We start from the raw sequence: 12,548 nt of genomic DNA, 5'->3' as shown, positions 1-12,548 counted from the left end.
AAGAAAAATGAGCACATTTAAAAATATGGGACACGATTAAAAAGAAATATGGGACACATGTATATATTAAGAGTCACAGAAAGAAATGAGTAAAACAAGTATTTGAGATGGTATTGGCTAATAATTTCCAAAACTGAGAAAAGTTAAGTCACAGATTCAAGAAGCATTGCTAACCACAAGCAGCAGAGTGTAAAGAGAGATATGCCTAGGTATACAGCAGTAAAACAGCGAAAAATCACAGACAAGGGAAAAATCATAAATGGACTGAGTAATACAACATGAAATCCATTATATATACTCTCTATATCCTGCAACATTAAATGCAATGACGAGATACAGTGAATGGTTTTATTGTGAAATGGATCTGACTTGCTTTCCCTTTTTTTTTTTTTTTTTTTTTTTTTGACATGAGGAAAAGAGTATAAGATCTTAAGATAATTATTTTTGTAAGTTTCTCATTTTCCATCATAGACCTGTTCTCATCTGGGCTAGTGTAAACAAATTTAGCTGTTTATTTGGGCCACATAAAGTATTATCTTATGCATTTCAGGTTGGTCCTTTCCTCTCCAACCAAAGTTCAGCAGACCTTTGGAGTATGTACATTAAAATTCATGGATTGGTTTTTTTCTGAATGTTTTTGACTATCCATGACATTTACAATTTTGTATTTTGCTATGGCACGAGTTTGAATTGTGCAATTTGTCTGGCTCATGTACGGGAATCAGTCACCATCCTTTGTGTCATTCATCTCAACACTAATCGTCATGTGTTGATTGTGTTATTCTTTTAATTAATGTTGATAGCTGTTCTTATTTCTTAACTGGTAGTATTCTCTGTTGTGTTAACTAAGTTGTCCCAACATTTTGTAGCTAAGAATAATTTTAAATGTAACATAGTCATTATCAATCAAATGTCCAGGTATGTAAATGTGTATTTTGAGTGGGTTTAGGTGAATTAAAAGGCTTCTACATGAACAACTAATGTTATAAAAATATTAAAGGACATATAAAGAAAGTAAGATTTCTCATTGCCTATTAATTTTTCTATTGCATTCCCCCTGGTATCAATAATTAGATCCTGCCATTAACTATGGTTAAAAGAGATTAATGCTACAAATGTACATAATTACTTTTTTTTAATCTTCCTCTTCCCCAATTAAATATGAATGAGCTTGAAAGTAATAAACTCTGGTATTTTCCACTTAGCAACTTTATGTACGTGTTTAGGTATGTTTATAATCTAATACAAATACAGTTTTTAAAATGAAGAGAAGGCTTTATATATATAGTTATTATATTTCTTCTGTATCAGTATTTTGCTCTGAAAAAAATATATTTTAGTCCAAAAACACTGGATAGTCAAAAAAACCTACCAATCTGGATTTTTTTTAGGTACTAGTTAAATTGAGAATAATGGATTTGTATTTTCAATTTATTTAATACCATTGTAGCAGACTGTTTTAACTAACTTAAACAACGAAGATGATACCAATATAATATATACATATATAAATGTTTATAAGTTATTTTAAAGTTTGGGGTTTTGTTTGTTTTGTACTTATTTGATTGGTTTTTTTTCTGTTTGTTTCACAATCTTTCTTAGTATCCAGAAATGGTCTCAGACCTTGCCATACATTTTTTATTTATTTTGAAAGATAACCTAATGATTTCAACTAGACATTTTCTCAACTGAAAAAATATTAAATGCATTATGTCTCTTAAATAGCATTTTTCCAATGTAAGGAACAAAAGACTGAATTCTAACTTGTATTAATATTTATGGAGAGATATTAAGCACACAACTAGAAGAGTCTTTAGGTTCTCAATATAGTCACTAACATAATTTGAATTTGGAATCATACCAATATTAGATTTTTTTAAAATTTTATGGTCTAAGAAATTTATAACATAAATGTTAAATATTTCATCAGTGGACTATTTTATATAAGTCCTAAAAATATTTTAATGTATTTTACTTATATATAAATATACAACTTATTTTATTAGGCTTTAGTTTCACTGCTAGAAATATGAGTTTATTTTAAATAGATTGACTCAAAAGATCTGTGAGTAAAAACAAAGGCCCTAAAACTAACCAAAGTGAAGGATCATACCATAAAATAAACACAATTTTAAGATAAATTTTAAGGAAAAACATCATTCATCAAAATTAACCAATGACACTCACTGATCTTTATATTTAAAGAAAGAAAATCACTAAACTACCAAAAAAGAATTTTTGCCTTAAAAAACTGATATGCATAGTATCAGAAAAGGGTGTTTAATATTCTTTTACAGAATTACAGTACACCAGTTTATTTAACACCATTTAAGAACAGAGAATTTCTACAGCTGAATTGGCTTACTTTCTAACACCTCTTTGTAACCATTTTGGGTCGATAGCATTTGCATTCTTGAACAGAGTAGGCAAAATCACTCTTAGGAATACTATAACCGTATCTTTTACAGGCTTTAGAAAAATGAGGTAAATAGTTATTTTTCCCAGCATTCTGTGTGCTCATGCCGTGCCTCTTTTTCTTTGCTGTCATATGAAATTGCCATTTTGACTTCTTCCAGTGAGCATACAACTAGCCCATCTTCTCCATATTCCATAAACAATACACCCACATCAGTTAGCCCATGGATAGGATTGCCAGAAGAGCAAGCTGTTGCCATAAAAAGGAAGCCTCCAATTGTTAATCTAACTATCAAATTAGTATCAACGTGTAAAATGGTATGTATCTTTATTAGCAGAAATTCCCTAACATTCGCTTATTTGAATCAGTGTGGAGTGAGGACGTTTATCCCATGCTGGAGCCCCAGTCCTACCTTGTTAAAACTGAATTCACTTTAGGGCTTCAAATGTTTGGATTGCTCTTTTTCCACACCCAGGTCAAACTCGTCTCATCCCCAAAATATTCCGTTTTTCTTTCTTCTAAACTCAGGAACCTACAGCTCCTGTAGTTTGACAACCTGTGGCACTATTTTTCAGTCTCCCTTGTTTTATTTTACGTATTTGTCTCGCTCTTCCTCCTCCCCACCGTATATGCACTGTGTAAGTTTTCAGGACGGGAGATGTTTGTGCCTTACTTATTTTCGTCCTGTAACATGAGGCCATAATAGATATTGAAATATGTCAATTCAAATCAAATTAGAAGTTTGACCCATTACCAATGTGAGATAGAAGTTTCTGATGATAAAACAAATGAAAATAGGTCACTCTTATAATTGCAATAATTAGAGAGACTCTTAGTCTATTGCAGTATTTTGATTTAAAAACAAGGTTTCCAAACAATTTCACTATTTTTATATTGTCAGATTAGGGTTCTTGCTGCAAATGTGTGATGTGAGCTCAGTTTTTCCCCTGCAGTGTGCTCCTTGTCACTACACTTTGAGCAGCAGGACTTGCTGCTTTTGCAGCACAGCCTCCAGAATCATTACCTCCACCTACACCCTGCACACACCTTCAGTCAAGAGCTCTGATTTGAATAAACAGTATTAAAATCACACAGAGCTAAATTTCCCTATGGGCCAAAAATGTATGTAGTACCTCCAATTACTCCTGTGGGATTTTACAACTTAATATTTTACTTTTTCTTTGGTCTTTATTGCATGTAGAATATGTATTAGAACTTAGAACTATAAAACATGCTTAACTACTTAGATGAATCACAAAGACCCAGGATCTCTCTTCCTCTACCACAGATCTGAAAGTTAACTTCTGCAGTTTGTAGTGAGGCCCCAGGAGAATGGAAAGAATGGAGAATATGTCCATGTGTGAAAGTGTATGGGTATATGTCAGAAGCGGGTGACTTGGATGGGAATGTATGCACACGTGCATGTGCAGAAACATAAACATGCACTTGTATTTTTAAGTGACAGTAGTGAGAGAGATAATATACTATCTATAATGACAGTATGCCCCCAGGCACTGTTATTTTTTATTATTATTATTTCATGTATTTAATTCTTAAATAAGAACAATAAAAGAGGTACACAAAACTAGATTGTAAGAGTTTTAAAATATTAAATAATACCTGAAAAAAAACAATAAAACTGTTATTTAAGATTAAAAAAAAACATGCTTAACTAAAATAAAAAATTTTCCTCTCAAGCCCTGCATCCAAGACTTTATTAACTGCTGAAGAAAATGCTGGATTTGCCAAACGTGTTCGACAAGATAGTTCAAGCAATAAGCACTTTGAAGAAAACGGACCAGCAGTGGGTATGTCTGAGCTCTTACTGTTATATTTAGGAGGGTGATTACCTAACACATGTGCACTACCTTACATTTTCTATAGTGTTTTCATAAGACTCTCCTTTTACCTACTCCTCACCTTTATTACATGCTAAGTGTGATTATCCATGTTACCAATAAGAAAACTTAAGACACAAAATAGGAAGCACTTACCGAAAGTCACACAGCAACTTCACAGGGGAGCCAGAACTCAGAGCTACAGCTTCCAGAGCGGTGTTCTGCACCCTTTTGTTATCTGTATTGCTTCACGTGGCAGGAGAATTGGGTAATAATTTAACTAATTGAAATAATTAGCTAAGTGTATTATTTAATAGGGTAGTGATTAAATATATTTCATAGATAAACCAAATGTACTTGAAATGTTTCCATTAGTCTATTAATAATTTGACGTATGACTCATCTATACATTTATCACCAGGTTCCAGTCTGTACCATGTTACAGTCATATTATATCGATAACTACCATTTGCAAGTTAAAAAAACGCTAATGGGGTAACCACATCCTCATTTACATATTAGGGGTGACCTGAGTCCATGTGGCCAGAACCACGTCTTCCGTAAAACTGGAGCTGTGTAGTGAGTGCCGCCGGTGTCTGGGCCTCTGGCCGGACTGCCGTTTCTCGGGCACTGGAGTTCCTGTGACTCACTCACTGTGTGCTGGGCTCTGATGAACACAAAACTCATTAAGACCCAGGCTGGTTTCTTCTCTAAAGGAACTGAGAATTCTGGCACTTGGAATTTAAGGGGGTTTCATAAGATAATGAGTGTTTCTAAGAAAACGTGAAAACTATTGTTACTTTTTTCCATCAGTGCTCTTTCACTGCAGTAATACAAAATTTCTCCATAGCTTTGCCAAACTGTTTTGATAAATACTTACTTCTCGTGGTAGCCAGTGTCAGCTTTTTACCTTAAGTTCAATGGAAATATCTTTTATGCAAATTAAAAACTCAGTAAAGTCCTGAAAAGTAGAATTTACTATGATTATTTGGCTTAACATGCCGTATTTAATAATGCTTAACAATGTGTATATGCAGTCTGTGTAGATATGTACTGCCCCGAGGGTCCCCTGAAAACACTCTCCAGGAAGTCATAATTCTGCAATAAAATAATAAGTTTATGCTAATTCTTAAATCATAAAGATTTGGTTTTTTTAATATGCTTATTTTCTAATAATATAACATGCATCAAATATCTCATGTATAAAAAGAGATTAATTAAAAATATATACTGTGGAGAAAATAGGAGGTGATACTAAACTACTGTGCTTGCCAAAGAGGAAAGGGGAGCTAAAGCGAGGTTAAAAGAGTATGTTTTGTGCCTGACCAGGCAGTGGCGCAGTGGATGGAGCATCGGAGGGGGACATGGAGGACCCCAGGTACAAAACCCTGAGGTCACTGGCTTGAGCATGGGCTCATCCAGCTTGAGTGCAGGTCACTGGCTTGAGCGTGAGATCATAGACATGACCCTATGTACTTGGCTCAAGCCCAAAGGTCACTGGCTTACAGCCCAAGGTCACTGGCTTGAGCCCAAGGTTGCTGGCTTGAGCAAGGGGTCACTCACTGTGCTGTAGCCTCCCAACCCCCGGTCAAGGCACATACGAGAAAGCAATCAGTGAACGACTAAGGTGCTGCAATGGAGAATTGATGCTTCTCATCTCTCTCCCTTCCTGTCTCTCAGTCCCTATCTGTCCTTCTCTCCGACTCTCTCTCTCTCTGTCTCTGTCATAAACAAACAAACAAACAAAAAGATTGAGAGAGTGTTTCATTAAGGAATAATGGAGCACTTAGAAAGAGATTAGTTTAGGTACATTAGGATATCCAAGTGAAACCTGAATACCCATCAGGCATTACTGGGAAAGTAGAGCTGGGACTGGCTTCCTTACACGGTATTCAGCTGAGTTCTCTAACGTGTACAAATAAAGTGAAGGAGTGGAAGTGGAAAAGAAGGTAACTGCTATCTACTGAGCAGTTGGAGAAATGAGAGAGAGTGTCGAGAGTATGTGCCCCTAAAACTGAACCTTAATGTCAGCAAGAAAATGGGTAAGGGATTAGACAGTCATTGTGAAGCCTGAAGACCAGAAGACTGGGCAGAAGTAGAACCCATTGAGAGGTGGCGGTGAAAGAGCTATGGGATCAGGACTAGCACTTTTAGAAGCACAAGTGTTGATGATACTTCTGAATTGGAAAAATAGAGGAGTAGAAAGCCCTAGGAAAATAATCCAAAGTATGAGAAAAAATTTATAATGCAAAAAAGAAAAGGAACAAAGCCTGTAGAACTAGTCTTTCATTAATTCATAAAGTTCATCAATATGCATGTGTGTGCACATGTGGGCACGCTCGTGTGTAATACAAGTTCTCTTTGCAGTATGGAAAAATGGATTTCTAAAAGTTGAATGGTGAGTATTCTTTTTGACTGATGCTTTTATCATATTTATGACTTTTCTTATTTCTTCTCTAGAATATAAAAGAAACACCCATAAAGTAAAGCACAACATGGTCAGAAAGTTTGGAAGAAGTATTTCAAAAGGAAAGCTAAGATAAGTCACTAAAAAATCAAGAGAAAGTAAATGGACAGCTCTGTTCGTAAAATGCTTTGTTGCCGGTGCCCTTGAAGAAACTTAAAATTTTTAAAGAAGACTGTCTTAAAACCAAGTTTACCAAAATAGCTTCAGCAAAAGAACATGAAATTCTTTCACTTTTGTTCTTTTGTATTTTAAGCAAAAGAAACAATTAAGAGAAAAAGTTATGTCTTACGTTCCTAAAGTATTGTCTACCTTTTCAGACCCCTCAGTCAGCATAGTAGTAGCTCAGTTTTACTATTCTGCAACAAGTCAGTTAGGATGTTTTAGAAACCAGTAGTGAGCTAAGATAGCCTTACTGTTTTGTTTTTCTTTTTTAAATAAGAATTCAAATGCGATAAAATTCTGCCCCAGGATATATTTGGTCTTACATTATTTTAATCATATATGTGACTTTTCTTTGCAAAAAATACTTTGATGTGCAAATGTACATATATGTTCCCATAAAGTTGTTGTGAATATTATTTAAATGGTCTTCATGAATAAAATACTAATATAGTTGCATGCTAATTAGTATATTAAAGTCATAAACTTTATAAAGTTTGCTTTTGTGTCTCTTTACTACCCCTTATACACTTTGAACTATTTTATATAAAATGTGAATTTTGTAGGTTTGTATTTCAAATCAGATCAAAATATATGGCACTGGAAACTGAATAATTCACTTTCCTTGATGATAATGAGAGAATGTTTTAATCATTCCTTCTGCTCTAGGAAGTACATGGAGCTGCAGCTTAATTGTATATCTCTGTTCACCTGCCTTCTTTGGCCTTTTTGTCTAATGACTGCAACAAAGAGAGGGGGTCCTTGGGTTACACTCGACATACGACATTTTGAGTTTACAATGCCCACTCATAAAAACTTTTAAAAATTAAGACATATTTCAGCTTATGCCGTTAGCATCATACTTACAGACCACGTGGGCAAACTAGCATGGTTGCATATGGCGGAAGAACACGCAGTAATGCCGCATATGAGTGAGGGAGTTGGCTCTCCCCTACACCTACCTATGCCATTTTGGACTGTTAAAAGCGCAAGTGTTGCCCTGGCCGGTTGGCTCAGCGGTAGAGTGTCGGCCTGGCATGCGGGGGACCCGGGTTCGATTCCCGGCCAGGGCACATAGGAGAAGCGCCCATTTGCTTCTCCACCCCCACCTCCTCCTCCCTCTCTGTCTCTCTCTTCCCCTCCCGCAGCCGAGGTTCCATTGGAGCAAGGATGGCCCGGGGATGGTTCCTTGGCTTCTGCCCCAGGCACTAGACGCCGGGAGGGGCAGAGCATCCCCCCTGGTGGGCAGAGCCTCACCCCTTGTGGGCATGCCGGGTGGATCCGGGTCTGGCGCATGCGGGAGTCTGTCTGTCTCTCCCCGTTTCCAGCTTCAGAAAAAAAAAGAAAAAGAAAAAAAAAGCGTAAGTGTTTAGTTTGTGTTAAGGGTGTGTTTCAACTTATACCAAACTTTGGGCTATGTTATCGTCATAGGAATGGAACTGTGTTGTAACCTGAGGACACCCTATATTTGGTTATAAGAACTTTTCATTTTATGTGGCCTAGGAACTGCCTCATCAAAGCAACATTTAAACGTTTTACTACATAGATGTTTATGTCTAATTATCAGGTGTTGTCCTAGATCGTGATGGCGAACCTTTTTGTAAAAACCACCCACTTTTGCAGTGCTGGTCAACCAGGCCCCTCCTGCCCACTAGTATGCGGTCCAGCTTTCATGGTGGGCAGATCGCTGCACCGTTTGGTTGCTCCACTACCGCCCACCGTGAAAGCTGAAAGCTGGAACGGCCACTAGTGGGCGGGAGGGACCAGGTTGACCAGCACTGCAAAAGTGGGCGGTTTTTATAAAAAGGTTCACCATCATGGTCCAGTACTGGCGGTGATAGATAAGAACAATTCACGTACTATATTGCCTTTTTAAAACTTGAATTCTAATCTCCTAGCCATAAGTATTTCAGATGTTTGTTTATAGACAACATATATCGTTTTTTCACTAACCAATAAAGAAAGCTCTTGGAAAAATTAAATAATATGCCTAAGATCTCATAACTAGACAGTGGCAGAGTTGAGATTTTGAACTAAGGTTGATATCAAGAGTTGTTGTTATACAATACACTGCCTCCATCTGCAGTGGACTAATATTCTGCATATGGATACCTATACATAAAGCATCCACTATAGAAAACAAATTCCACTCCCATGGTCACCTGTGCTTTGGTAATTTAATTGTAAATGAAGTTCAGCAAATTGATTATATTTGTTAGAAAATTCATTCAATGTATTTTATACTGATAAGTAAATTATATTTAGTTCATATTTATATAAAAAAGCAATTTAAATTATTAATAAAAAAATTCTTATTAGTAAAGTATTATTATTAATAAAATGTCTTTAGTATCACTTAATATATTTATAAATCCTATGGATTGAATTTTCAAAAACTTCTTTGAGTTTTTTACAATCATACCATCACATTTCTTGTTGCATACTCCTAGCTGGCTCATAAGTTGTAGGCAGTTATTCAAGATATATTATAAATCACTGGTTAAGACTCCAAATTCAAAGTCTGAAGACATGACTTAGACACTAAGAGAAATAATAATCTTGTGTCTCAGGAATCAGCATAGGACATTTGTTTTCAAAATATATGTGTAGACTGCTAAATTCTTCTCTTCCTGTAACTTTCCCCAAAAGGCAGTAGTTGACAAATTGTCATACTTCTCAGAGTGAACATTATTTAGCAAACCACTCAAAGCTTGCAAATGGCAAGTTCTATGTAACAGCCACTATCGGGATTAGTCCATCAAGTTAAGAGCTGTCAGGAAAGGTTAGTTCTGAGATATTTCTGTCACATGTACGTGTGTAACTAAAGCACACTGTATGAGACAAAAAAAGCCAGGAGTCATAATTTTTTTAAAAGTTCATTCTCATACTTTCAAACAGATGGAAAGTGGAAGATGTCTCTTTGGTATTATTAAGATTAGTGACATGACAGGAAAACAATTCTATGACCAGGACTTTGGGCAAAAATACAATGTCAGCTCCGTTTCTTGCCCTCTGCAAGCTACTTTTCAAATATGAAATGTTAGGAATCCTTCCTAATACCACACGGCTCTGCTCACGTCCTTTTCCTTTACCATTCTCCCTTCGTGTGGCTATTTCAGAATCACAGTATTTTTTTAATTATTATTCCCAAAACAATTATTCATGTAGGTTCTTAACTCCTTCCCCAATTATGACTCAGTTAAAAATGCTACTTGAAAATGGTTCTTCATTCCAAGTACATTGCTCCCCTGAATTCTTCAGATCAAATAAAAGTACTAATGTATTCAAAGTCTGGAAGTTCACCACCTGACTGCTGTTATTATATATTCTCCTCTCTGCTTCCTTTGCATTCTCCAGATAAGTCTACCTTTTCATTCCATTTCCCCATTCAATCTCCAGTCTCCTGAAGGAGTTTATTAGTTCCCAGTTAGCTCTGCCCACAGCTCAAAGAGAAGTCCACACTCAAAGGTACTTTCTTGTGCCACAGAACACTACCTAAAGGCCCTCGACTCAGAAAAAAGTCCCTAAGTTCCACAGAGCTTAATAGATAATCACAGTGGGGGGTTAACTCATTAAACAGGTAATCTTCTAGGTGTGAGTACATAACTGTCTCTTTAAATATTTGGAGTCAATGTTAGGGGGCCTCTACTTTTTTCTGGAACTTCAATTTAACCTATTTTATGTATAAAATTTTAATTTCTGATATGATTTAAAGACCATAGTCAATTTCTAATTTTTATCAACTAAACTTGCATGCAATGTTGAGATTTATTGCCATATATCTTGAGACCGTGTGTCTTGTAGGTCTTTAGTTCATTATTAAATATTTTTCCATCTTTCCAGACTTTACATTTCTTCCTCCAAAGATCCATAAAATTTAGACCTGTAGCCTTAGTTCTTGTTATGCTATATAAATATTTAAATGTCTTGCAAGGAAGATTATCTTCACAAAGTTGTCATGGTGACAGTTTAGTAATACAGAGGGCATTTGTTGTTTTGCCTGGCTCTCCTAACCTGAGTTTGATGAAACCATCTCACCTTTTCTCTGGGAAGCCACTCTTTCTCAGTGAGGTCCTGATGGAGCTATCTCTTTTATCTGTTTACATACACACACATACTCTCTCCGCCCATCATGACCACTGTGTATTCCATCTTCCTGGCAACAATGATTAGTTCCAAAAGGGCATCTGATCCAAAATTCAGTCTTCCCTAAGAATGGAGGAGAATTTGTCTCCTTCCTACATTACAAATTAGGACCATGTAAGCATAGATGGATGACATCTTCCCTCAGCTTCATGGGGAAAACTGCAGAATGAAGTCAACAGAGGCGATCCGGACAGCTGATGGCATTGCTTGAATTCCACATAGATTTGCCTGAAACTAGCCAGAGTCAAGCCCTGGAATACCCAGTTTCATAGACCAATTCAACTGGTATTTCCTTTTCCATTTGAGCCACTTTTTTTTCTTTTTATTTTGAGATAAGAGATTCTAACAAGGTTGCAAAAAATACTACAGAGAGTGTAGTATTTCTTGTGTACCTATCAGCCAGTTTCCCCCAATTGTTTTTACATAACTATAGTACAATATCAAAACCAGGAAACTGGCAATTAGTACAGTAAGTGTGAAATAGTTCTCTCTCATCTCACGACAGGAATTTTCATCTAACCACCATTGCAGCTGAGATGCAGATCTATTCTCTCACCACAAAGACTTCCCTCGTGCTAATACTTCTTTATAGCCAAACCCACCAGTCTATCCGCTGTCCCTTACTTTTGGTTATCACTAATCCCGTAGCTCTCAAAGTGTGCGCCAGAGCACACTGGCGTGCCCTAGAAGATTTCCAGGTGTGCCCTATGGTATTCCAGAGAAATATGTGCCTGTTGGGGACCAAAAAACCAACAGGGTTTTTGGAGTTTAGATTTTTGGGGGACAGAGGTAAGGGGAATTGGCTATAAGCTGACAGTCTGTCCAACCCTCACCTCACTTGCCTGATTAGGTTGCAAAAGGCTGTTAAGTTGTGGTGCTGGATTGTTTACACTACCCCCCAGGTTCCCCAGAAAGACTGGAGGCAAGTTTCTTCTATCCTTTGGTGTAAAGTTAAGATATGTATGAATGAAAAAACAACACATTTGTGCCGGGACCTGCCGAATTTACTAAATCTTACTGAGAATGTATCTATATATATATATAAAAGATAACATTTTTGTCGGTTTTTTTTTATTTTTTAAACCCCCCCTTTTTTTTTTTAAATCATCGTTATTTATTCTTTTCTTTTTTTTTAATTTTTATTTATTTATTCATTTTAGAGAGGAGAGGGAGAGACAGAGAGAGAGAGAGAGAGAGAGAGAGAGAGGAGAGACAGAGAGAGAGAAGGGGGGAGGAGCTGGAAGCATCAACTCCCATATGTGCCTTGACCAGGTAAGCCCAGGGTTTCGAACCGGCGACCTCAGCATTTCCAGGTCGACGCTTTATCCACTGCGCCACCACAGGTTTTTTTTTGTATTTTTCTGAATCTGGAAACGGGGAGAGACAGTCAGACAGACTCCCGCATGCGCCCGACCGGGATCCACCCGGCACGCCCACCAGGGGCTGACGCTCTGCCCACCAGGGGGCGATGATCTGCCCCTCCAGGGCGTCGCTCTGTCGCGACCAGAGCCATCCCCAGCGC

The 12,548-nt window shown here is 36.9% G+C and overlaps 1 protein-coding gene across 2 annotated transcripts in view; it reads left to right on the top strand.

The window, feature by feature from the left end:
• Positions 1-7,341, top strand: part of KIF18A (kinesin family member 18A) — an 86,282-nt gene extending 78,941 nt beyond the window's left edge. For both annotated transcript variants that reach the window (XM_066251165.1, XM_066251166.1), the window contains exons 16-17: positions 4,115-4,224; positions 6,715-7,341. In XM_066251165.1, the coding sequence (XP_066107262.1) occupies positions 4,115-4,224; positions 6,715-6,797 (193 nt within the window). In that variant the 3' untranslated portion in view covers positions 6,798-7,341. The remainder of the gene's footprint in view (positions 1-4,114; positions 4,225-6,714) is intronic.
• Positions 7,342-12,548: the final 5,207 nt, after the last annotated feature.

The sequence above is a fragment of the Saccopteryx bilineata genome, chromosome 1 (assembly GCF_036850765.1).
Source record: "Saccopteryx bilineata isolate mSacBil1 chromosome 1, mSacBil1_pri_phased_curated, whole genome shotgun sequence".
NCBI lineage: Eukaryota > Metazoa > Chordata > Mammalia > Chiroptera > Emballonuridae > Saccopteryx > Saccopteryx bilineata.
This window is presented reverse-complemented; position numbering and strand designations above follow the sequence as displayed.